Source organism: Heteronotia binoei, chromosome 1 (assembly GCF_032191835.1).
Source record: "Heteronotia binoei isolate CCM8104 ecotype False Entrance Well chromosome 1, APGP_CSIRO_Hbin_v1, whole genome shotgun sequence".
NCBI lineage: Eukaryota > Metazoa > Chordata > Lepidosauria > Squamata > Gekkonidae > Heteronotia > Heteronotia binoei.
The window spans coordinates 70791652-70818817 of record NC_083223.1 but is presented as its reverse complement, the minus strand read 5'-3'; the positions used below and the strand labels follow the sequence as shown (position 1 = coordinate 70818817).

The window sequence follows — 27166 nt, the reverse complement described above, 5'->3', positions numbered from 1 at the left end:
AAAAAAGAAAAGAAAAAAGAACAGTGAGGGCCAGATGTGAGCAGGGTGGTCCCAAAGGCCAGGAGTTGAATGACAAGCCAGGTCCTTTTCCTCTGGGATGTACAGACCTTCCCTGACCCACTAGCAATTGCAGGAAGCAATGTGGTTGTGCCATTTTTCCTGCATTTTTCAACCTGGCCATGGTAGGCTGGTTGATGCAGGCCTTGAGATAGGTCTGGATGCTCCCATTTCAGCCTCCACTGGGACTCCCTGGGATCCAGCCACCATGGGCAGGGGACCGTATGGGAGCCTATGTGCCAAGCTCTGAAAGGGAGGAAAGAGTGTGTGTGGTGGTGGGGGGACGCTGATACGCCAGAGAGCTCATCTAGGCCATTTGTAACCTTATCATTACCAGAGACTGCTGGAGAAAGTTATATCTACTCTGAATTTTTAGATGAACAGCCCTGAGAAACTCAGAGCAGCTACTTTGGCCACGCTTGATGTGAGGCAGTCTAAGAGACCATCTGAAGGGTCATCGGTTGGCCCATGATATGGTCTGAGGGCAGAGTGGCTGGTTCCCGGGAACAGATTAAATATTTTTAAAAATTCTATGCCTTTCTGGAGGGGACCAGGGATGATTTCAAGGCTTCCCTAGTTGATGCCCCAGTGGTTGCCCTTCATTCAGGAGCTGTCTTGTGTAAAGATGGAGACAGTGTTCTGAAAGTCTCCGTGGACAGAGAAACTGAGACATCACTCAAAAAGTCTCATGAGGCGCCCTCCCTCACAATGAGGGTGTCAGGTGTTCTGTCAAACTTTACCAGAGCAATAGGTTATCTGGGCAGACAATCTCCTTCAGGACAGGGAGCCTGATGCCCTGATGTTAGGAGATTTTCTAAAAATTAAGAGGCAGCAGATGCTGCTGCGAATGCTTCCTGGGACACCATGCAGTTCTGTGCAAGGGTGCGGGTGGCATACATGGTGATAAGGAAAAATTTGTGACTGAAACACAGGAAGATAGACCCTCTGTCAAAATCCAGCCTGTCACCAGAGAAACTCTCTGGTAGGTTGCCTTTGGAGAGAGTGCCTCAGACAAGGCCCTGATGGAGACAAAAGAAAAGAAGGCTATGCCATCTGCCCTGGCCGCTAAGGAAAAAGACAACAAAGGGAGAGCGCACAACTCCTTTCATAGCCTCGGGACTCATGCCAGGGACCAAGAAGAAAAGGATTTCAGGAATATCTGTCCCTTTTGTTATCAGTCCTGGTTTAAGCACAGGTAGTTTCCTGTCCAACAAACAAGAGGGGTCTAACAAAGAGACCCACTGTTTGGCTATCTTCAGAACTTTTCCTACATATGGAGGAAAACCATGACAGGCCAGTAGGTGATCTCAATCATCAAACATAGTTACAAGGTAGAGTTTGTATCTCCACCCCACCACAGATTCATTCTGTCCACAGCTCCCAGAACAAAACAAGGCATTATATGCTACTAGAAGCAGAACAGCCTCTTCTGTCCATAGGGGCAGTTGAGTTGCTACCTACCTTGCAGAGGTTTGGTCTACTCAGTCCTCTTCATGGTGCCTGTGAAATCAGGGCATTGGAGGCCCATCCTCAGTCTAAAGGAGCTGAAGCTGTGGATGAAAAAGCAGAAATTCCATGTGGAGTTGCTTCACTCTATTCTCCAAATCATCTTAGCAGCGGGACTTCTTGCCACTGGTCTCAAGGAAGTTTGCCTGCATATTCCTATGCACCAAGCCTCCAGATGATTACTGTGTTTCTCCCTGGGTGGCCAGCATTAACAACTTGTGGCCTTACCCTTTGGCCTGTCATCTGCACCAAGAGTCTTCACCAAGGTGCTGGTACTGTGATAGCCACCTTGAGGCAGTCCACGCTTACTTAGATGATCTCCTGATCAGGGACAGGAAATTGGCAGCCAGGGACTCAGAAATGTCCATTCAGTTGCTTCAGGAGCATGAGTTCCTGATAAATCGGCAAAGAGCCAAAGGCACCACAAGCAGATCAAGCTAGCCCCTTCCCTGAAAAGATCTTAAAGATGGGGGACTTCCTTAGGTAACCCGATCAAAGAGATAACCTTCCTGTAGTCTACTCATCTCATAGCGACTGTTGGCACAAATAAAGGAAAGAAGAGAGAGCACATGGCCCTGGACCAAGTTGCATGAGGCAGATGGACCTCCCTAGAAATATGTAACCGTCTCAACTGGCTGGAACGATGAGCAATCAGGTTAGCCCTAGTTGCTGCCTGGGACCTATTGTGTGACAGGAATATGTTGGTAAGGACTAATGACATGATAGAAAAGGCTCACATCAACTTCCAGGGCACTATCTGAGCCGTTACCCTACAGGGAAGCAGAGTGCCTTTTCCTATGGGTGAAACATCATCTAACAAGTCTGAGGGCCCTACACCTGCAAGACTTGTCAAATGATCAAGCTGATTAGGTGAGCAGGAAGGATTTAGACCCAAGAGAATCGGCAGTAATCCACAAGACCCTTCAGGAAGTGTTGGCCTGGTTCAGGGTGCCTATAATGGATCTGCTGGCATTGCAGAACAGTCATCAGGTACCAAGGTCTTACCAAGCACCTCAGAGGGTGAAAATGTGCTACTACACCAGTGGCTGAAAGGTTTGCCATACGCTGTTTTTCCCCAACCCCCCCCCCCCCCCCCACTGATCAGCAAGGTTCTGAACAAACAGAGAGTGGGCACAGGGTTGATCTTCACCATCCCCTTCTGGCCAAGGCACCCTTGATTCTCAGAACTGAAAAAGATGTCCGTGGACTCTCTGTAGTATATCCCATTGAGAAGAGTTCTACTTTCACAGGGACTTGTCCTTCACCCAGATCCAACCTGTCACCAACTGAGGGCATGGAGAGGGGGAAGACATTATTATACAGGCAAGGAGGCTGGCAACCGGATGAATTTATAATTATACTTGGGCCGTGTTCAAGAAAGGGGCCAGTGGCAAGAACATAGATCCTCAAAAGCCTTCTTATAGGTATCTTGTTTTCTTCTTGTGCCAGGATTTGAAGCAAGGAATGAGGCCAAATACACTAAAGGGGTAGGTAGCAGCCGTTGTGGCAGTACTTAAAAATAGAGGGCTGTTCAAGATATAATCAATAAGTTTGTTAGGAGATTCTTTAAGGGAATAATGTAGTTATCACTCCCAGGGAGGTATAGATTACCTATCTGGAATCTATCTAGAATCTTACAGACACTCACCAAAATGCCCTTCGAGCCACTAAAGTCCATAGAGCTGAAGTTCCTCTTATGGAAGGTCACCTTCCTCATAATGGTGACCTCTGCCAAGAGAATACTGGAACTGAGGGCCTGATGAGTTAGAAGTGGGCTATGTATGTTCCACAAGGACTCTGTAGAACTCATGACAGAGCCTTCATTTGTTCCATTTGTCAGAAAAATTCCTAACATAAACATGACATTTGCAGGCCTTCTGCATACACATATTAGCAGGACAGCATGGCTCAATCTGATAATTTATTTGTGTTGTATAATACAGCCAGTGTGGGGATGGTGTCAAAATCCACTATTGCTCTTTGAGTAAAACTCTGCATCTAGAAAGCCTATGAAGTCATGGCTTTATGGGCACCACAGGGCATTATGGCCCATTTTACCGGGGCAGAGATTACTTCAACAGCCTTTTCCACTAGAGCACCCATGGATGAGATCCGTACAACAACTACTGGGTCATTCTTCTCAACCTTGTCAGGCATTATAGAATGGAACAGCAGATCTCTGTTGAGGTAGCCTTTGGGGTAAGAGTGTTATGGCAAGTAGAGGGGTGAGATGATAATTATAAAAGTTGGGATTTTTTAAGACTTTCCCAGTCTGTCAGTTAGCTTTGACCTACAATCAGCTTGGACTTCCCCCACTGAAGGAGATTGAAACATTGGATTTACCTGAAGGGCAAGTCATCCACTTCTCAACCATCCCCAGAATGATAATATATAATTATTAGCAGGTTTGGGGAAGAGAAATAAAAGTAGAGGTGGAAATGCAGCTAAGCAATTGGATGACTGGTAGGGTACTCTCACTCCGCCCCAGGAAAGTTGCACAAAAATTTGCATAGCCCTGCCTGTAGTGAGTGGAGATGTGACATAAACACATTTGAATGTTTTTGCCTTACTGAAGAGAAGAAACTTTCAGGTAAGTCCAATGTTTTGTTCTGATGACTTTGTGGCTGGCTTCTGCAGCTTTTAGAAAACTGTACATGAGAAAGTTAATAGCTTGTTTTTAGCCTTTCCCACAAAAAAGGCTAGTAAACTTGTGATCATGTGTTTCAGAGACATTGTAGCAAGTGAAGTATGCATCTGTTCATTGTGCTCTCTAGATCTTTATGTTGGTTAATAACATTTATATTTTCTTTTTACTTAATGTTGTATTGTTGAGTGTATCCTGTGGCCCGTGAGGGAATTTTAGGGAAACTTGAATCAGTAGAAGATATAATGACCTGCCTTAAAGAGCTGGATTGGTGATTAATCAAGGCTAATACTGTCAGTGTTGCCTGCTGCCAAGGCCTCTAGTATCTCAACTGAAGATCTTGCTCACTTCTGATTCCTGAGCTTCTTTGACTGGAAAGGAAAGAATTGAATTTAATATCCCATAAATGTCAAACTTGTGTGCTGTTGCTGAATGCTTGTTTAAGAGTCAGCATCTTTGTGTGTTATGTTGTCATTTGGCATTAATTAGGATTGTGCAAAATGTATCATGTTGCAGTTAAGTTTTTAGATCTCCCCCCCCCCCCCCCCCAGATGCCTGAAATGCCTCTGAAATGTATGGTCTGAGTAATTTCCAGTGAGATGTTTTGTATTACTGATGCCAAGAGTCTGCAAAAAACTAACTGTAAGGTCATGGTTCCCAGACATTTTAAGTATGAGGAGTCTTTCTAAACTTCAAGATTTTTCATCTCTCCCCCCCCCCCCCCCAAATGATACTGCTTGAAGCATCCGTTGAGAAAATACAGAATCGCAAAAAACTAATAGGAATTCAGTAGCACTTTAGAATTTTTATTTTCTTAATCACAACATAGTATGTACATACATTTGTATAATAGTAATGTACAAGCAAAGGACTTGCAAGGGAATCTCATTTCCCTTCCTCCACTGTTTCCTCTTTCTCTTTCTTGAAAGCTCACACAACCTCTTTTTTTTCCTGCTTCTTTTCTTCCTACTGACAAGCCAACCTACCTTTACCTCCCATCTTCAGCTTTTCCTTCTTCTGGCAGATCTGCATTTCTAGCGGGCAATGCTCTCTACAACTCCAGTGGGAGGAAAACATAACAACAACAAAAAAAACCCCACCAGCAATGAGCCATTACTTCTGGGGAAAACCTGGAAGAGACCATTTACCTTTCTAGAAGTCACCATATTCCTAGAAAGGACTGATGCCACTTCCATATTTTTCTCAGAAGTAATGTCTTGCCAATGGCTGCTCTGGATATCCCAGCTCTCCAGCTTTCCAATTTCCTGCTGGTTGCCAGGCTGGGCCTGGGAACTTAATCTAACCATTGTACCACAATGGTTCTCATGAGTGGCTGGTAAGTGAAGAGTAGCAAGCAGCTGGGCCTGGGTGAGTGAAGCAAATCACATAGTCACAACTTGCAAGTCACCCACTGATTGCTGCAGGCCTTAATATTGTAACTTGGGTTAATGGAAGGGGACTTCAGAATATGCTGTTGGATGTCTAGGTACATGTGTTGAGCTGCTAATCTAGATGGCAAAATAAATGAGAAGACCAGTGGCACCTTAATGAGTAACAAAATTAGTTCCAGCATAACCTTTCCTGAGTCATTGTTCACTTCAGGAGCACAAACTGTACATCATTTAGGCAGAATAGCAGGATTATTCCTAAATAAATTGAAGTTGCTAGCTGCATTTTAAAAATGCCTTAACTGGGGAGGGAAGGGGTGTTGTGAATAGGAGGGATATGCACTTTGAACACATTCCTTATTGTTTCACATATACCAGTCGAATTCCATTGGTCTAGAAGTTTCAGTGTTGATTCCTGAAAACGCTCTGCCTCAGTTTGCTCTTCATAGAAAAATAGTGCTTATGAGCTATATTATGTTGCTTTCATTAAACCAGTGTTTAGAAATGGATAATAATGAGCTATATGATGTTGCCTTCATCAAACCAGTGTTTTAGAAATAGATAATGAGTGGGGAGGCAACTATTTGTCAGGGTGAGATGACACCCCTCTGCCTGGGAGCAACTTATCCTCTCCCACGCTTACCAGGCTACCATGGGGTATATGCTAGTAAAGTCCCCTGATGGTTGGCTGATGCAGCTCTTGGTCTTACAGGACTAGCAAAGATGTGGAGAGGGGCCAGGGAAGCTAGCTAACAGGCTGAAAGGAAGTTAAGCAGAGGCTCTTTAAAGGGCTACAGCCCCCACCTCATAAGAACATAAGAGAAGCCATGCTGGATCAGGCCAGTGGCCTATTCAGTCTAATGCTCTGTGTCACATGGTGGCCAAAACCTAGGTGTCATCAGGAGGTCCACCAGTGGGTCCAGAACTCCAGAAGCCATCCCGCAGTGGCCCCCAAAGCACCAAGAATACAAAGCATCACTGGCCAAGACAGTATCCCATCCAATGTTCCCTCTAAGCTGCAGAGTCTTGTGAGAGAGAAAAAAAATGACTTTGTGAGCTACTGGTATTAAAGTTGTGAACTACTAGCATTAAAGTTGTGAGCTACTGCATAAATTAGTGTGCTCTGGGGTCATCCTTCCTGAGCTAAGACAAAAATGTGTGAGCTGGAGGCTAAAAATCTGTGAGCTGGCTCACGTTAACTCAACTTAGAGAGTGGCTAATAGCCTCTGATGGACCTCTGCTCCGTATGGTTATCCAGTCCCATAGTGAAGCTGCCTGTGCTTGTAGCTGTCACCACTTCCTGCAGCAGTGAATTCCACATGTTATTTATTCTCTGGGTGAAGAAGTACTTCCTTCTATCTGTTCTAACCCTACTGCTCATCAATTACATGGAGGGCCTTCGAGTTCTTGTATTGTGAGGAAGGGAGAAAAATACTTTTATCTCTACCTTCTCTATTCCATGGATGATTTTGTTAACCTCTATCATGTCACCCCTCACTAATTGTTTCTCCAAGCTAAAGAGCCCTAACTTCTTTAACCTTTCTTTGTAGAGAAAGTGTTCCATCATCCCCTTAATTGTTTTAGTTGCCCTTTTCTGCAACTTTTGGAAAGCTGTGATTTTTTTTTTTTAGGTGCAGTGACCGGAACTGTACACAGTATTCCAAAAGGGCTGTACCTTGGATTTATACAGGGCTGTTATGATACTGGAAGATTTGTTTTAGTCTCCTTCCTAATTATCTTGTGCATAGCACTTGCCTTTTTTGAAATTGCAGTTGTGCACTGAGTTTGACAGTTTCTGTTCAAGATGCAGACATTTCCAGCCATTGCTATTGATGGGGGATGGTGGGTGATAGGACCAGATAGCACCCCAGCCAGGCGTCTCATAAGAAGCAGCTGTCCTCACAGTTAGGCAAGCAGCCCTGACTAGGCTGCTGCACTCTTGGGGAGCTAAGGCTGACCCAAAGCTGGATGGGGGCTCGGAGCAGGCAGACTCATTTGGAGAGGTGGGCTACGTTGTGGAAAGCTGGCTGGTAGATGAAGCCCAGCTGAGAGTTGGGGTGGCATGGCCACCATGGAGGTGAACAAAAGGGGGGAGGGTCTCCTAGTGTGTGAAGCCAATACAAAAAAAATCACTGGGGAAATATAGCCATTCAATAAAGTATTCATACTTTCAAAAATTGCACCAAAAGCATTCATATATAATCAAAACTCTCAGCAGCTCATGGCAAGAGCCAGGCACAACAAGCACAATGGCAATTAAAGACACAGTACATATGTAACAGTAAAGAATCACAAAAGCAAAAAAACAGTCCACAGTGTTGCAGTTCAGTGTCTGCCCCAGAATAGTATAGATACTCAAATACAAGTCTTGATATTTACAGTGAAGACTTTAAATAACCTTTTTGGTACAGATGAAGTTTTTCAGCTGCCAGCTCTCCTTGAGAGAACTAAAGAAGTGTTTTTGGGTGCAGACAAAAACTTCCAGTTGCCAACTCTCCTGGAAAAGTCCAAAACTGTCCTAGAATGAGAATTGAAGCTGTGACTAGAATTAGTATTTAAAATTTTCACTAAAAAGTGAGGTTGAAAAAATGCACAAAACGCATTTTGATTCCGGACTACATGTCTTTCTATACCTGCTTGTTTGTGACTTGGGCTTTGGCTTACCTTCTCTAGCAGGCATTTTATCAGTGTTGTGAGGATAATGATTTGGAAATCTGACATGGCCTGTTGGGACCTTAAAAATGGGTTGATGTTTATTATAGGGAGGAACCAGGAAGGGCAAGAGTGCTGCCTGTCTGCGCTTTGCCTGCTTTTTTAAAAAAAAGAAAACTTGGGGAAATAAAAAAAAATGCTGCAGTTATGCCTCTTGAAAAGCTTACTGCTTTGGGCCTCTTTCTTGGACTAATGTTGAGTTACTTTCTGAAATTCTAAATATTACTCCCATTCCCCTCTTGAGCAAGGACACTGTTACTAGTAAGGTTTTTCTTCTGTTCTTACTATAAACCAGACTGAAGACCTCTCTAATGCATTTTCCTATCTATCAGTGCACAACCACAGATTTTTCTACAAACCTTTCAGGTGGCCTGAAGGCAACATCTGTCTCTTGCTGGTATGTCCCCAGCATCTGCTGTATTTCTGATCATCTTAGGCTTTAAAAGCTGATTTTTGATGCATAAATTAACTTGGCTTTATTAATCAAATATAGCAGGTTAAATAGTACCTCAACGCTACGTTAAATCAACACCGTGTTGTAAAATGTTTTAACTCCCTAGTTGGCTGATAATCTCAGACCTGTATAATCTCATCATTAATATGCTTAATAATGTCTGTATTGCAATAGTAATGGTCAATGAAAATTATATTTCTCTGCTCTGGTCTTCTTTGCAAGTTCTTTAGTAATCCATTGAAGTTTTAGAACTTCTATTGATATAAATTGGAACATATATTCTGTTTTATCCTATTGAAGTTCCAAAGAGATTGCACTGATCTGAATTTTGCTGTTTTGTGCAGCCGGCTTTCTGTAAGTTTGTCACTCCTGTGTGTGCATGTCTATGAGGAGCAGGGGTCATTTTGTAACAGGAACTCCTTTGCATATTAGGCCACACACCCCTGATGTAGCCAATCCTCCAAGAGCTTAAAATAGGCCCTGTAAGAAGAGCCCTGTAAGCTCTTGGAGGATTGGCTACATTGAGGGGGGGGGTGACCTAATATGCAAAGGTGTTCCTGCTACAAAATGAGCCCTGAGTCAAGGAGAATGCTTTGTATGGATGGACTATGGCAGGGGTCCCCAATCTTTTTGAGCCTGTGGGCACCTTTGGAATTCTGACACAGCATGGTGAGCACAGCTAACAAAATGGCTGCTGCAGGAGATGGAGCAATCCACAAAACGACTGGCATAGCATACCTTCAGTCATATAGTAAAGATTCTTGTGCTATGGTGGCAGCTGCTGTCAAAGCAGTGTTTTTTTAAAACAAATCTGCTCAGCCAATCAGAAGTCTTGCTAGATAAAAGCTCCACCTGGCCCCACCCACTTTCTGAAAGCACTTGGCATTCACCAGAAAAATTGTCAGGTGGTGACATGGTGCCCACTGGCACAATGTTGTGGACCCATGGCTTATGGGATACAGAACTGTTTAAAGTGAATTATATTGATCTGTTCACATAAAACGTTTGTATATCATCAAAGAGTGACTTGGAGATTAATAGGAAAAGCCCTTTTGATTTTCTGGGATGCTGCACAGATATGTCTAGCACAGAACTATTACTGTTAACGTGAACTCACTGGCAGTGTTTTTTCACTGGTACATTGAATTGTCAGGGAAGGCACACTCACTTGAGACTGAACTTTTTTATAATCATTGAAAGGACCAAGTGTAAATATGTGAGCTCTGAATAAAAATTCCTAGCTAGTTCTTGAGACAGTTTGATAGTTTGATGTCTGTGGTCCGCCCTCAGCCCATTATGGAAAGGGCGGAATATAAATCTATCAAATGAATAAATAAAGAACTCTGTGTGTGTATATCACATCACACAAGTGTGCACATAGGTTAAAAATGTAAAGTTAACTCCAGCCATATTAAAGGAAACTGCGTGCAAAATTGATGCTGTTATATAGTACTGCCTCCAGATGGTGGTAGTGATTTAAGTATGAGCTCAAGGCATGGCCGTCTTGCAGTTTTAAATGTCAGATTAATGAGGTAATTCAGTTGGACACCCGGTTTTAAGCTCAGCCAGGATCTAAGAAAATGACTAGTGCAGAATTAGGAATGACAGAGATATATTAACCAAAGCAAACATTTCTCAACATAATTAAACATAAGAATTGATCTTTTAAAAAAAAACTCTTAAAAATCTAGGACATAAAACTATTTATGCTTCAGGCTTGTAGTCCAAACTCTATGGACAGTTTCTCCCTATGTAATCTTTAGTGAAATAGTGCTGATCTTGAGGTGGAACTGTCCTAGATAGCGTGGGGGATCCTCTGCATGTACCATTCCATCTGAAAAAGATGTGTGTGTGTCTATGTATGTGTGTTCCATTTTTATAATACAATGACCAGTGGTGAATTTTGGTCAAATCAGATGTACTAAGAAACCTAAAAGGTTAATATGCAATTAAAGGGCCGAACATTAAAAACAAAGTGTAAAAAAATCATAAATCAACATACATGTATTTATTGTAGAAAGCTAAAACCATTTAAGGGCCCATAATAAGCCTCTATTCTATGTAAAATCATAAAACCTCAATGGGAACCCACTCAACTTGACCTGACGCGTTTCAACTTAGATTGGTCGTCTTCAGAGATCAGAAAGGTAAGTACACACACTGGCTCATAATTCAGAACAGAATAAAACAATAGAACAATGCTGGACCACAAGGAAATTTAGTGAAGTGACAAGGCTTAGAGATATTCTTGAGACCTCCTGTTCTATAGCCTTATGTCTTAATCAAGCATTCAGTGTTTTTTTGTATGCCACGTGATCCAGAATTGATCAAGTAAAGTCAGAGCCTATGTGCCAGGAGTTTCTTCCCCTTCTTTGTTTTTCTCTTCTCAAATCAGATGTAGGCAAGCCATTTGCCATGTAGTCTACGGATCTAGAAATTATGCTTTCAAGCCATTCACTTGTGAATTCCTATGTATGTATGCTTAGGCTGTTTATGGCACCCTCTCTTGCCATACCTGTGGCAATGGTGAAGAATCATATTGGGTCATTTTCCAGACAGTTAGCATTCCTGATTATATTGGAAGGTAGAAGTAATGTGAGAACAGAGGATGATGACACAGGCGGCTGTTAACAAAGGTTGTGGAAAGATAATTGCTGATTGTGTGTTGGATACATGTCTGATGAGGGAGCTGGTGTTCACAATGGTATGGTCTAGAGAAGTCTGTGTTCCGGATATGAAGAGCTACTAGTCAGGTACTTGATAATTTAGTAAAATTTCTATCCTACCTTTTGGCACAAGGTGCTCCCAAGGTAGTTTACAAAAAATAAGTCATCAATACCATCTACAACAAAGCACACAATCTGTTGAATAACAAATATGCAGTTATGGGAATTTCTTCTCCCACTAAGCATTTTGTCACCAAGGTAAAAGAAACATTTCTAATGTTTTCTCTTCCCTTACCAACAATGCTGCTTTCTTTCTGGATATGGCCTTTGTGTTAGCAGAGATGATCTCTTTCATATTTGGGAGTTGATCCATTCCTGGGTCCAGTTGTCCTATACAGTAATATCCTTTGTTGTCATGTTTGTGAACCAATGTATTTGCACAGAACAACAACAAAAATCTAGGTTGTACTTGATAGCCAGGTATAGTTTATTTTTGTCAGCCCTGCAGATTATTGGAAGACATCACTGTTCATTCTCTGATGAAAAGAGCTTTGACTCTTGAAACCTTATGTCCCAGAAAGCTTGTTGTTCCATGGTGCTGCTGGACTAGCTGTTCATTCTCTTATATCGCCAAAGATACATCTGTTATTTTGATCTGATCCACATCCCTTCACAATACAACTTCAGATCTACATCTGATGCTATGGAAGGCAGGACCTTCAGGACAATTCTAGTTAGCAAATTAAACTTTGCATGGTAGCATCTTCATTAAGACTGGAGAACAAGATTTGCTCTGATTGCTTTGGTACTTAAGATGTCTGTCAATTGTAAATTCTGATGTTCAGAATCGTAACAGTCTGAAGATTCAAAGAAAGCTAAAGAAATTTCTGTTGATGCATTTTAAATTTGATGCTAATACTGCTTTGTCAAATCAAAGTTTTATGTAGCAGATTTGGAGTGACATAGTTTAGGCTAATAGCCTTACTGAAGGTATTCTGTTAATCCTCATTATATCTTTTTTAATACTCTTAACACAATTATTTAAAATTTGTCAGGGTTCACAGGTTCTCAAGCACTTTTGTAGAGACCAGAGAAGCTGTGACTGGCAGTGCTTTATAGTGAAGTCATACTTTAATTTGGAAGTGTACATGTGTGATAACACATAATTAAGATAACTCTGACACCAGTGAAGTATAAGAGAAGTCCATTGTTACATGTTAAGAACAAGTTCTGAATATGTGCATTATCTCTTTTCAAACTTTAGCAAAGGGAGAAAAAACTATAATTGTATCCCAAGAAGACTCTCCATACCAGAAATTTTGATACACACACCATGCTCTTGTGCTCATGGGCTTGCTTGTTCTTTTTGGTAGAAGAACTCCATTTCCCTGCATGTTCATCATACAGTTAGTATGGGGCAGTCTGTGTCTGTGGCTGCATTCAGACATAACAAACCATGATTTGATTTAAATTCCAGTTTCGTGTGATGTCTGACCAACAAACTGTGGTTTGTTAGTAGGTGCTAAACTGGGATTCTTACCTTCAATTTGTCCTGAAACTTGGATATAGAATTCCCTGTTTGCTCAGTAGCACTAAGTACCATAGCCTCCTGCACACTAAGGAAGAAGTACAGATCATTAGGGAACCCTGCTGTCCGAGCTGTTTTCAGCTATGATGATTCTTTCTAGAGATGATATCCCTTTCTGCTGCTTCATTTCCGTGCCCCTAGTGAAAACTCATCAAGCAGGAACATAGTTCAGAGACTTCAGCATCTTCTAGGGTAAGAGACCCCACCCACCATGGCACCTACCAATACCTTCCCTGGCACCCATCAAGTATTTTTAAAAAGTGGGTGAGTCAGGTAGGGCTTTTGCCCAGCAAGGCTTCTGATTGGCCTCTGAAGAAGGAGAATAAGAGATTAGATTTATATCTGAACTCTCAAGCATCGGTATTTTGAATAATCGAGCTATTGTTTAAATCAAAGAATCGTTTTATTGATAATCCAACACTTGCCCAAGGAACGATACCTTGGAAGTGATACAGAATGTTACATAGCATGGCATCTTAAAGGCTACTTCAAAGACAAAGTTCAGATAACTTCAGAACATAGCATACAGATGTGAATTGCATAGAAGGTTCAAAGCATACTATCAACTACCCATTTGAATATAACATCTCTCGGTTCCCACACATTCCTGACTTGCTGATACGTATGGGAACTTGGGGGAGAGGTACTTCTGCTTTACAATAGGAAGATTACTTGCATATCCTGCATCCTTGAGAGTTCACAGGTGTGGGAACTTTGAAGAGAGATCTTTATTCAGAAAAGAGGGATAATAGGAACGGGAAGGGGGGGAAGTAAGAACACAAAATACATACTAAATTAATACTCAGAAATATCATGCTTGACATACTGCCCCCTCTAAGATCTTGCTTGGGGCTTGGAGGGGTGCAACTTGTAGAATTTTCTTATTAAGTCTTTTGCTTGCACATTCGAGCTCTCTACCCATTCATCGTGGCTCGGTGAAAAATGCTTTCATCTGATTAAAAAATACAACTACCCCCATTTTAATTTAGCATCTAAGATTTCTTTAACTTTGTGGTGACTCTGACCCCCAATCTGGATAGGTTATGGAGCTTGTGGTCGAGGGTGCTAAGACGTAGCTCCAGGGTCTCTGTGGAGAAGACTGCAATGAAAAACAGGATGTATTTTATTAAACATTTTTGGTAATTCTAATTCTATTGTCACTTTGTTGATTATTCTCTTTATTTTTAACGGACCAAGAAATTTGTATGCCAGCTTTTTGGATGGTTGAGGCAATGGTAAATTCTTAGTAGATACAAAGACTGTCTCTCCTACTTTAAAATCCCACACAGGAGCATGATTTTTGTCATAATGCCTCTTGTAGCTGTCTTTAACTGCTTCTAGATTCTCTTGTATTACTTTCCATGTCTTCCCCAAACTCCCCCACCAATGTTCGAAAGAAGATAGTTCCGGGATGGTTCCGCCCGGTAATAACGGGTTTCCCCTCGTATCCATTCACTACCAAAAAAGGGGAGGTTTTGGTGGAGCTATGCACGCTGTTATTATATCCATATCCTGCAAAGGTAAGAGTTCCACCCAGTTTGATTGTTGGTGGTTGACAAAACACCATAAATACTGTTCTAGGAGCGCGTTCACCCTATCCGTCTGTCCATCCATCTGAGGGTGATACGCTGAGTTCAGACCTTGCTCTATTCCTGTTAACTTACAGAACTTCCACCAAAAGTTGGCACCGAACTTAGGTTCTCTGTCACTAATAACCTTATCTGGGAATGAGTGTAGTTTAACCACGTGTTGAAAAAACAAGTGAGCTAGTCTTTTTGCAGTGGGGAGCTGGGCGCAGGGAATTAAGTGCGCCTGTTTCAAGAACGTATCTACCACCACCAAAATAACCGTTTTCCCTTGAGATATCAGGAGCTCTACTATAAAGTCCATCGATACCACTGCCCATGGTCTGGTAGCGGTCTCCAGAGGTTGTAATAACCCTGGGGTCCCCCCCCCCCTTTTCTTGGCCATTTTGCATACTGGGCAAGAAGCCACATAGTTTGAAATGTGTTTTTTCATGGATGGCTACCAGAACCGCCGATTCACTAAATGCAACGTCTTCACATACCCAAAATGTCCAGACAATTTACTGTTATGGCAAAATTGTAACACTTCCTTCCTTAGGATCTCAGGGACATAGAGCTTTCCCTCTCGGTACCAGAACCCCCCTTCTCTTTTAATAACTCCATCAGGCTTCTGGTCACCTTTTTTCTCTACTTCTGAAATCAGTCTTTCTCCCCTCCACTTCTTTTCTAGGTTTTCTCGCTTTGCTTTTGAACGAGGGGAAATCACGACCCCTCCTAAGTGACTTGGCGAGATAATAGTCAATGACTTCTTCCCTTTGACTGTTATGTTGGGAAAGGTGAGACAATGCATCAACTAAGAAATTTTTTGAACCCAGGAGGTGTTTTAGGGTAAAATCAAACTTGGTGAAGAAGCCGCCCAGTGAATCTGCTTTTCTGTCAATTTCCTGCATCTTGTGAGTGCCTCTAGATTTTTATGGTCTGTCCAGATTTCGAACGGCACCCGTGCCCCTTCTAACCATGACCTCCAGGTTTTCAATGCAAATCTCACCACGAACGCCTCTTTATCTCAAACGGACCAATTCCGTTGCTTTTGGGGAAAAAATTTAGAGATATATGCACAAGGTTTTAACCCTCCCTCTTCATTGGGTTGCATCAGGATCGCTCCCACAGTGACATCAGAGGCGTCGCATTGGACCACAAAGGGTTTTAGCTCATGGTGAACAGTCTTTTTTAATTTATTAAAGGCTTCTTGGCATTTGGTTGTCCATTCTAATTTACCCGTTGGCCTTTTGGCTTCGGCCCCTTTTCCTTTAGTCTTTAAAAGGTCAGTCAGGGGTAACATCGTTTGCGCAAATCCTTGTATGAAATGACGGTAAAAATTTGCGAAACCGAGGAAAGATTGGAGCTATCTACGTGTCCTCAGGGGTTCCCAATCCAACACTGCTTGGATTTTGGCGGGATCCATGGCTAACCCCCGTTTTGACACACGGTACCCTAAATAGTTGAGCTCTGTTTTGTGGAATTCACATTTTGACAACTTGGTATACAGTTGCTGCTTGTATAGGGTGCTTAGCACTTCCCGTACTAATTTCACATGCGATTGTAAATCCTTGGAATAAATATATCATCCAGGTACACCACGACCCCTTTGTACAAGTATTTCCGTAGAACTTCAGTTATAAAGTTCATAAATACTCCAGGTGCCCCTTGCCATCCAAAGGGCATGACTAAGTATTCAGATTGGCACATGGGGGTATTGAAAGCCGTTTTCCATTCATCTTCCTCTTTTATGCGCACCCGAAAGTATGCATCTCATAAGCCTAGCTTGGTGAAAATCCTCCCCTCTGATACAGTGCTCAGCAGATCTTTGATCAGGGGTATGGGGTAAGCGTTCGAGGTGGAAATCCCATTAATCCCTTGAAAATCTGTGCAAAGCCGAAGCCCACTGTCCTTCTTCCTGAAGAGCACCGGAGTGGCGTGAGGGGCTGTGGCTGGCCGAATAAAACCTCTTTTTAAATTTTTGTCCAAAAACTTCCTTAATTCGGCTTCCTCTGCCCACCCCATCGTGTAGAGCTTAGCTCTGGGGAACTCCTGCCCTGGAATGAGCTCTATAGCACAATCCGTGTCTCTGTGGGGAGGACGTTCATTTGCCTCCTCTTCACTAAATACTCTTTTCAAGTCTCTGTATTCCTTAGGGATTGACTGCACCTCCTTTTATTGTCAAACACAGTTTTTCGTTCCTAGGAGGGGGCTCGGCTCCCCAGCCTTTGTCCCAGTGATGATGCTCACACTTTTTATCAGTAAAGTCTATGGTTTGTTCCTCCCATTTAATATCAGGTTCATGCTTTGCCAACCACCCTACCCCTCATACAATGTCGAAGGACGAAGAGGGGGCTATAACAAAGAGTTCAGTGTCTCAGTGGTTTTCTATCCCCACTGGCACCTCTTGCGTCTGTTCCACACATGGTTCCCCTTTCATTATAGTCCCATCCATTTGCTCAAACTGAATGGGGTGTGGTAGTAACGTTTTATGGAGGCCCAGGGCTTCCACCAGCTTAGGGGTGATTATGTCTCTCGTACACCCAGAATCGATTAGGGTCCGAACATGGATAAATCCCTTTAAATTTGGATTCAACAACATCAGGGGAATGAAAAATAAAGTCCAGTTATCCTCACCCTTAGTGGTGCCATTAGTTCCGCGACCTGCTGCTTGACGCCTCTCAGTGCAGGTCGTTCCTGTTTCCGGCTGGCTCGTCCTCCCAGGACATCTCGCTCAGCTCATCGTTGATGATGGTTTCTTTGTCCGCTGAGGTGGCAGCAATGGTGCCCCCTTTGGCATAGTCCTTCTGGTGTCCCTCATTCTTCTTCGGTTTAGGGGTGCTGGGCTTTGGAGTAAGGGGGGGGCTCGAGGTCACTCGGGGCAATTCGCGGCCAAGTGATTCGGGTCTCCACATTGGAAGCAACGCCGCGGGGTATCTGGTTTGGTAGCTCCTCCTGTGGGGTCAGCTTTTTTCCCATCGGGTTTTGCCCCGGACCAAGACTCATATCCCCCCTTGCTGCTGCTGTCATTGCAGGGGCACTTTTTCATGTTGGTTTCAACCTCACCAGCTAATTGCACCCACCCCACCAGTGTGGTAGGGCAAGCTTGTTGCAATGCCCGATCTAACACGCTCACATTTAGGCCCCTCTGGAACTGCTCTATTTTCATTAGTTCATTCTATCCCCTTACCTTAGCCGTGTTTGCTCTGAAGTCTGCCTCATACTCACCAATTTCGATCCCTGTTGAAGGTCTCTCAAGATGGTGAGGGCTTCAGTTTCTTGGAGGGGATCTTTGTACTGCGTCAGCAAAGCTTGTAGGAAAGCGGCTACAGTATCCAATTCGGGGCTCCTGGTTTTGTACAGGCTTATGTACCAGCATTTTGTGGCCCCTTTCAGTTTCAACCCCAGATAAACCACTTGGCTGAATTCATCAGGGAAGGTGTTCCCCCAATAATACATATAACCGTTGGCTTGGATGGAAAAGTATTCTACTTCTTCCGGGTCCCCATCGAAAATGACATCCAGTTCCCTCCCTCTGCCATAATCTCATGGAGCTAGTGGCAATGGAGGTTGTGGTGCTGCTGGCTGCCTCCTGGGAGGGGTGGTTGGGTCTCTCTCAGGTCTATTGGGGGTAGTACCTTCGCCAGCTGCCATCTCATCTCTTGTGCCATGAAGGTGGCGTTAGCTTGCATCTCCTCCCATAAGCATTTTGCCATTTCAACCATCTCGCTCCTCAACATCTGGACAAATCCCCTACCCTCAGGCTCGGGGCCGTCATCATCGTCTGGGCATGGAGGGTTAGGGTCGTCATACTCTTCTCCCTCGTCCGATCGGGGTTCATCGCGATCTCCAACGCCCGCAGCTCGTGTGCCGTCTTGGCTACTCTCGCTCATCACTCTCACCCTCTGTGACGGCCACGCCAAGATCGCTTCTCTCTGTGCCGATGCCTCGTCCATGAGTGTGGTGGAGTTTCTGGGCACCAGTCCCGGGGTGTGATGAGGAGTTGTATGAACACAAAATGCATACTAAATTAATACTCAGAAATATCATGCTTGACATCAACCTTCACTCGGAGTCTCAGTGGCTTACAATCTCCTTTCCCTTCCCCTCCCCACAACAGACACCCTGTGAGGTAGGTGGGGCTGCGAGAGCTCTCAGGGAACCACTCTTGATAAAACAGCTCTGCTGAGAACTTGTCGCCGACCCAAGGTCACCCCAGCAGCTGCATGTGGAGGAGTGGGGAATCAAACCTGGTTCTTCCAGATTAGAGTCTGCACAAGTTAACTATTACACCAAATTGGCTTAACCACTACACCAACTGGAGAGTTGTCACTAAAGCACAGGGATCCTTCACCGCAACTGAAGGTAAACTGTGACAGCCTTTTATGGCTGGCTATGTCTCTTGAAGCAACTATTGAAGCACCCAGCACACTGTGTCAGAATTTCAAAGGTGTCTGGAGGTTCAAAAAGGTAGGGGAAACCCTGTCCTAAGGGATATTTTAAAAGTTTACCAAAAAGAGCAAGAGTTGAAATACTCAGGAAATCTTTGATGTAGGTTAGGCACAAAGAGGACGAGGGAAGACTCCTTGGGTTAGGCAAGAGTGAGGAGCTGACTTAGTTTGCCCATGGCTATTCCCTCCTTTCTCTTCCTCCTTCTCTACCTTTTATAGCAGTGACAGTCAGCAGGTTGCTTACACAGGGAGATAGTGGCTGTTCAGAGATGGTAGAAGAGACAAATAAGAGATTAATTGGGATTTACAGACAAACAGTGTGCTTGGTAGATTAACCAGGTTTGCACCACAAATGGTTGTTTAAGTGCACCGGCTTCTTTTTATGTCTAAATGTGGGTCCATTTTAATAGTCACAAGGTTATAATAATGGTATTGAGAATACTCTTTCAGTAGAACAGCATACTTTCTGGTTTTTTCAACCAGCAGAAATTTAATCTTACTAATAAAAATCTCTTATTTTCAAATCAGTTTTGATAGTGTGGTGTGTATGAGCAAGTGTCATTTTGAAAGAACCTTTGGTAGAGATAAGTCAAAATGATGGCAGAACAAAGGCGTGCTTTGTTTTCCTTTCATATATGAACTGTAGCATGATGGTATCTGGGTTTCTGGTTTGCTCATAAATGTTTATCTTTATTAAACACATTGCTATGAAAGGCTCCACACTCAAAGATCATACTGAAAACCTTGTTTTGTAACTTGTAGTGTTCTCAATAAGAATAAGCTGAGAAGAGGCCTCTTTTGACTACCTGATTTGTATATATCACTGTTTTGGAGGCAAACTCATTCTCATTTCTGGTAGATAACACTAGAGCTCTTGTATACTTGTCTGCGTTTATAGGGCTACTGCTACGTAATGCTGATAGATGGGCTGAAGAACTATTTTTATGCTATTCCACATCATTCCTGCAATGTCTGCATTCTTACTGAAATGTTAAGTTCCTATAACTTGTGTACATAACAATAGCTGAATAAAAAGAAAATACTTTTTTGTTCCCCACCTGTAAAGCTTTTTGGTAATAGGTATATCAACCAAGCAGAAGAGATCAGGAAGAGGTGGTAAGAATACACGGAAGAATTATACAAGAAGGATCTCAAGGTCCCAGACAACCATGGCAGTGAAATCGATGACCTTGAGCCAGACATCCTGGAGAGTGAAATCAAATGGGCTTTAGAAAGCATTACTAACAACAAAGTGAGCGGAGATGATGGTATCCCAGTTGAGCTATTTAAAGTCCTAAAAGATGATGCTGTTAAAGTGATGCACACATTATGTCAACAAATTTGGAAAACACAACAGCGGCCACAGGATTGGAAAAGATTATTTATATATCAATCCCAAAGAAGGGTAATGCCAAGGATCAGGACAAGGATAAATCCGAAGGGACATCTCATGAAAGCCATCAAAGTAGGGAAGGGAGTTAAGCAAGGTTGCATCTTGGCGCCACTTTTGTTCAACCTCTTTATAAACGATCTGGGGGAACATTTAAGTGGTCCAGAGGTGCATGCTCCAAAGATTGCAGATAGGCATATCCCGCTCCTGCTATATGCAGATGATGCAGTGCTGGTCTCTAGGACCCCAATTGGGCTAAAGAGAGCAATGAAAATTCTTGCGCTTTACTGCCAAGCTAATCAGGTTGAAATAAATTATTCAAAATCTAAAATTTTAGCCTTTGCAAATAGACCCAAGGTACATCATTGGAAGATAAACGATAGGGCTATTGAACAGACACGCTGCTTTAAGTACCTAGGGGTAGTCTTTCAGGCCTCAGGGGCCAGGAAGGCACATGTGGAATATGTTACAACAAATGCAGCAAAAAGTTCAGGAGCCATAGAGGAATTCTATTGGACCTCCGGGGGGCAGAATGTGGCGGCTGCAGTTAAGGTCTTTAAGGCCAAGGCCCTCGCTCAAATTCTATATGGGGCACCCTTGAGTATAACACCATATCAGCATCTCTGGTATTTAGCGGAGAAAGTGCAATCAAAGTTCCTTAGGCACATACTACAAGTCCCTCCATGTGCTCCCAACTCATTTATCAGAGTAGAAACAGGTATGGTCACTGTGAAAGCAAGACTGTGGATTGCTGCTATTCTTTACTGGTATAAACTAATGACTCAGCCCACCAGTTTGGCGGGGCTGATAGCAAGAGACTCGTTTGTGCCACCGTGGATTAGAGAAACGGAGTCCAAGTTGGGTTATTATGGACTATCTAAACAATATTTGCTCAACATGGAGTACAATCTGGTTAAACCTTTTCTTAAACAGAGAATCTTGGATGTCGAAAGACAGCATGATTTGAATCAGCTTAAAGGTTATTTACCAGGAATAGAGGAACTACATAAAATAACACTAATGCCATACTTGCTTAATCTTGACAAAGTTGAGTATAGGAGAGCATTTACCCTTCTCAGACTTGATATGTTACCGTCAGCCATTATGGAAGGCAGATACACAGGACAACCATATGAGGAGAGATTGTGTATTTGTGGGGACAAGAAACCGGAAGACAGGGAACATGTATTATTCCAATGTAAATTATATCAGTGTATTAGGGCCGACTATATACTCCCGATCTGTTCCAGTGTCCTTGGGAGAAATGTTAGACATCAGCTAGACAAATTATTGGCGGATAGGAATAAAAGAACCACTTTATGTGTGGCAAAATTTGCTTCACGAGCTATGAGTCTCCGGAAGCAATTCCTAAGGGAAATATCCAACTGAATGCCTTGGCTATGGAACCTAACTACTGTTCTGGAGGGAAATTATATCATACTGTGTATGTTTTATTCTGATTATTGTTTTACCTGATTGTATTTTATTACGTTATTTGTATCTAATTTGACTGGTCTATGACTGTTTTAAACTTGATTTGACTGTTAACCTTTCATCCAAATTTTAAATGAATTTTATGGATGTTTTTATCCGATTTTTTTGTAATAGTCATAGGCACCCAATTTTATGAATGCTACTGTTGGTTTTATTCTGTTTTTGATGCAAAAAGTTTTATGTGATTCGATTGTACAAGCTGGTCACTGACTGTAACAATAAACTTGACTTGGGTAATGCCAAGGAATGTTCAAAATATCGCACCATTGCGCTCATTTCACATGCCAGCAAGCTCATGTTAAAGATCCTACAAGCTAGGCTTCAGCAGTATGTAGATCGGGAACTACTAGAAGTTCAAGCTGGGTTTCGGAGAGGTAGTGGAACTAGAGATCAAATTGCCAACATTCAATGGATTATGGAGGAAGCACGGGAGTACCAGAAAAACGTCTATTTCTGCTTCATTGACTATGCTAAAGCCTTTGATTGTGTGGATCACAGCAAACTGTGGCAAGTCCTTAAAGAGATGGGAAAACCAGACCACCTCACATGTCTCCTGAGAAACCTGTATAAGGTTCAAGAAGCAACTGTCAGAACGGGATATGGAGCAACTGATTGGTTTAGAATAGGAAAAGGAGTTTGACAAGAATGTATATTGTCAGCCTTCTTATTTAATTTATATGTGGAGTACATCAAGCAGAATGCTGGCCTGAAAGAAGCACAAGCTGGAATTAAGATTGCCGGGAAAAACATCAACAACCTCAGATATGCAGATGACACTACTCTAATGGCAGAAAATGAGGAGGATCTAAAGAACCTCTTGTTGAGGGTGAAAGAGGAGAGCACAAAAGTAGGCTTGAAATGCAACATAAAAAAAACTAAGATCGTGGCATCTGGTCCCATCAAACCTTGGCAAATAGAAGGGGAAGACATGAAAGTAGTGACAGACTTCACGTTTCTGGGATCCAAGATCACTGCAGATGGTGACTGTAGCCATGGAATTAAAAGACGTTTGCTCCTTGGGAGGACAGCCTTGGCGAACCTGGGCAGTATAATAAAAAGTAGAGGCATCACCCTGCCAACAAAAGTCCGTATAGTTAAAGCGATGGTATTCCCAGTAGTAATGTATGGCTGTGAGAGCTGGCCCATAAGGAAGGCTGAGTGCAGAATAGATGCTTTTGAGATATGGTGCTGGAGAAGACTCTTGAGAGTCCCTTGGACTGCAAGAAGATCAAATCAATCAGTCCTAAGGGAAATCAACCCAGACTGTTCACTAGAAGGTCAGATGTTGAAGCTGAAGCTCAAATGAGAAGGCCACCAAATGAGAAGGGAGCACTCCCTGGAGAAGATCCTGATGCTAGGAAAGACAGAAAGCAAAAGAAGGGGACGGCAAAAGATGAGATGGCTGGACAGTGTTACTGATGTAACCCAAATTTGAGCAGACTTCGGAGGATGGTGGGAGACAGGAGGGCCTGGGGTGATGGACTTTGTCCATGGGGTCGCAAAGAGTCGGACTCGACTGTGCAACAGAACAGCAAATATCAACCTAGAATGCTAGAAAGATAGGATTTTCTGAAGTTACAAAGTAGCTTGTTGAGTAAGTTCGTATAACTTGTGTACACAACAATAGCTGAATAAAAAGAAAATACTTTTTTTTCCACCTGTAAAGCTTTTTGGTTATAGGTATATCAACCTAGAATGCTAAAAAGATAGTTTTTCTGAAGTTACAAAGTTGCTTGTTGATAGCTGTAGGCAAAGAATGAAAGGAAGCTTAAAGTATTTATTTACATCATTTATTTCCCTGCCTTTCTCCCCAGTGGGGACCCAAAGAACCTGTTTGTGTGACTGGCTCAAGCTCATCCATCAAGCTTCTGTGGCACAGTGGAGATTCAAACCAGGGTCTCCTAGTTCCTAATTTAACACTTGAACCTCTAGACATCTCTGTGGCAGCATTTACTAGGAGTTGTTCCTTTTTCTCCTTTTCCCTCCATCGGTTTTCCACTGCCTCATGTCTCTGCCTGTTTTGTGCATCTGTCCAGTGTCATATATCCATGACATGATACAATGCTTTCGTTCCTTAGAGTGGAACTAGGAGTTCTACTTCAAATGTCTAGGGGTTGTTGTTTTTTTGGGAGGGGGGGGTGCAGGCTAAAATTGTTGATGGTGCAATGCTGTAGTAGTAAATAAATCTGAATCACTGATTTCATAAGCTTAGAAGTTTATTCCAGAAAGTAACAATTGTTTTATTTTATTTTCCTGTAGCGCTGTATTCCGTCATATTATTCTGTGTATTCTTGTGGATTCCCTTTGTCTATTTCTACTATGAGGAGAAAGATGAAGATGATGGTGACACGTGCTCAGTAAGACTCTTGCTGTAGTAATTTTGACTACTTAGCTGTACATGTAGTAAATAACATTGTACAGATCTCTTCAATCTAATGCCAGTTGAAATTACACTGCATCGAATGCTTTCTGATCATAAAAGTAAAATGCTGTATTATATAGCTTGAAGCTGATATTTGCAGGTCTGTGAATTTGTTTCGTGATCTCTCAGGTCTGCTTCATGAGTGTCTTATAGGCTTCTTGAGTCTTTTAAAATAATGAAGTGAAACTCGAGGTCCTTTTGGAGACCTGAAGCAGATGTTGGCGATATCTTGCTTAGCCACCCTTGCTGCCATTGGCACAGAAGGCAGAGAGGCACATGTATTGATAGATGTTCACAGAACTGGTGCTGTTGCTATGCACAAATATATTTCCACACAGTCCATTACTGGTAGCAGCTGTCTCTTCTTTTTGGCAACCAGTTTGTTGAGGCGGAGGTAGAGTAGGGGGAGAAACTTTATTTAATTCAACGGATTATTTTCATTCTTGATCTGCAGTTACATTGATAAAATATCTTGAAACATGTCTTCTAGAGAAAGCAGCTGTGGCCACCACATGGCTGCTTGTTTTGTGACTTGGACTTTGGCTACCTTCTCTTGCAGGCATTTTATCAGTGTTTTTGTAGAACGAGAATAATTTACAGCATTAAATAATATTTTCCTGCTCTGTGACCTGGTAACACTGTTTCTGGAAGCAGAAGCAAAAAGGGAGCAAAGCCTATCATGCTGAGGTTGTTGCGATACTAACAATAACAATCAAGTGTGTATATCCACTCTTTCAAGAAAACAAGGCTTAACAGAGGAGGTGGGGGGAGAATAGGCATTTTATATAGGATAGGACACAAAGGTTTATAGTGTAGAAACTCCTATTCTTGTTTTAACTGAGAAAATATCCAGAAGGCTCTACTAGCGATGATCTTTTTTTCTCTCTATCATTTCTTAAGTGGAAAGGCCTTTGCAGTTCAATTTTCTGGTCACATATCAAAGAAAGTTGACAGTTCAGCCTGCAGAAATGGTGGCAGCACAATGGGAGAAAAAAAATCAGTCTCATTTGATGTACTGAGAGTGGCATGAAATGTGCATTAGGCATGCTGTTGGATATTTTAAATTGCAGTTTATGAAAAGTTCATATTGAAAGTCAATATTAAAAATTATAATTCATAATCCAAGGGAAGAAATCAACAGTCCAGAAGTAGGTTGTGCTCTGTTCTTCATTTTGAGAGAAAGTTTAAACTTTAATGCATTGAATTAATGGATGAATCTCCTCTCTATATACTTACATTGATTTGCATTTACAGCAGGTTAGAACTGCATTCAAGTATACACTAGGATTTCTTTTGGTTTGTGCCATCCTTCTAATCATTGGGTAAGTGAACAGTTTTATATACTCATTGGAATATTGTTGGTTATTTAACTTTTCCTTCCTGCTAATATGACCATCCTTGATGTCTGGTGCTTTCCCCTCCATTACTCCCGTAGTATTTTACTATATGTAAAAGATTGGTCAATAAATCCTTTTTAGATGCGAATTTTCCCCTTGTCTTTTTTTTTTTATAATAGGTACTTGCTTTAGGTATTTACACCTCACATCTTTTGTCAATGAGCAGTTTTGTTTACCATTTCCACAGTATTTCTGTTTTCCTTCTTTTGAATGTGCATCCTGCTTCTACTTATCATGCTCTGTCTTCAGTTAATGAAGAAAGAGATGTGGTAGCTTTTTAATTCTGTGTAATGCAGATTCCTCTAGTTATGCACAGGCAAATCTTAACCTAGTTCCTCTTCTGTGGAAGATGGGGGCTCATTGTGCTCCCTGGGAGAGGGAGGAAGAACTCTTGCCATGGCATGTGAAATGTGGACTTGTACTCTAGTTTTCCCCCTTACACCGTCCTTTTTGTTTAATGTTCCATATATACACAGAGAGATGTTGTTACTACCAGAATTTACGATCTATCATTTGCAGCACTTAGTATGCTTAATAACATCTGTTACATTAAATATAAATGGCAGATGAAAAAAAGCATAATGTCCTTTAAATACATTTGAAGGAGATTCTTCAAGCTCTCTTTTTTAAGTTCCTTTATGAATGCTGAAGTGTTAAATGCTTTTAATATACATCTTTGTGCAAGTAAACTGTTTTCTTTAAGTTGAATTTTTATAAAAATTACTAAGCAAATGTTTTGCTAATAAGCTAAGAAGGAAAATGACTGAGTTAGAATGTAGAGCTCTTGTAGGTGAACAGGTTCAGGGCGGATTGCAACCTAATTAAACATTTAAAAACATTAAAATCAATAAAACAGTCAATTAAAACAGTTAAATCCTGGTTACAGAACAGGAGACAAAAGCGTTCACAATTCCCAGCTGGCTGATAAATTACATGATATCACATAACTAGGCTGTCAGCTGGAATACTTCACTACATTTCAGTACACTTCCGCACATATCAATGCACTACAGCAAGGGAGGCCAATTTGATTAAGTTTGGATGCCTGTTGCCTCAATTGAAAGCCTGGCAGAACAGCTCTGTCTTAACAAGCCCTGCAAAACAGTAACAAATCAGGCAGGGCTCTAACCTCCAATGGGAGCATGTTTCACCAGGACGGGGCCAAGGCAGAAAAAGCCCTCAAGGTTAGATAGACATTGTTAGGGCTGGGGACAACCATCAGATGTTGGTTCTCTGAGCATAGAGCCCTTCAGGGCATATACCGGGAGAGACAGTCCCTCAGTTATGTCAGTCCCAGGCTGTGCAGAGCTTTAAAGGTCAGTACCAAAACCTTGCAACAAATCCAGTAGTTAATAGGTAGCCAGTGCAAATGGCATAGCGTGTACAGGCAATGCCATCAACAGGTGCGTCACTGCATTTTAAATCAGCTGGA

General features: G+C 42.3%; 1 protein-coding gene across 2 annotated transcripts in view; it reads left to right on the top strand.

The window, feature by feature from the left end:
* Positions 1-27166, top strand: part of LMBRD1 (LMBR1 domain containing 1) — a 95084-nt gene that overhangs the window by 14631 nt on the left and 53287 nt on the right. For both annotated transcript variants that reach the window (XM_060235498.1, XM_060235507.1), the window contains exons 4-5: positions 24175-24272; positions 25592-25659. In XM_060235498.1, the coding sequence (XP_060091481.1) occupies positions 24175-24272; positions 25592-25659 (166 nt within the window). The remainder of the gene's footprint in view (positions 1-24174; positions 24273-25591; positions 25660-27166) is intronic.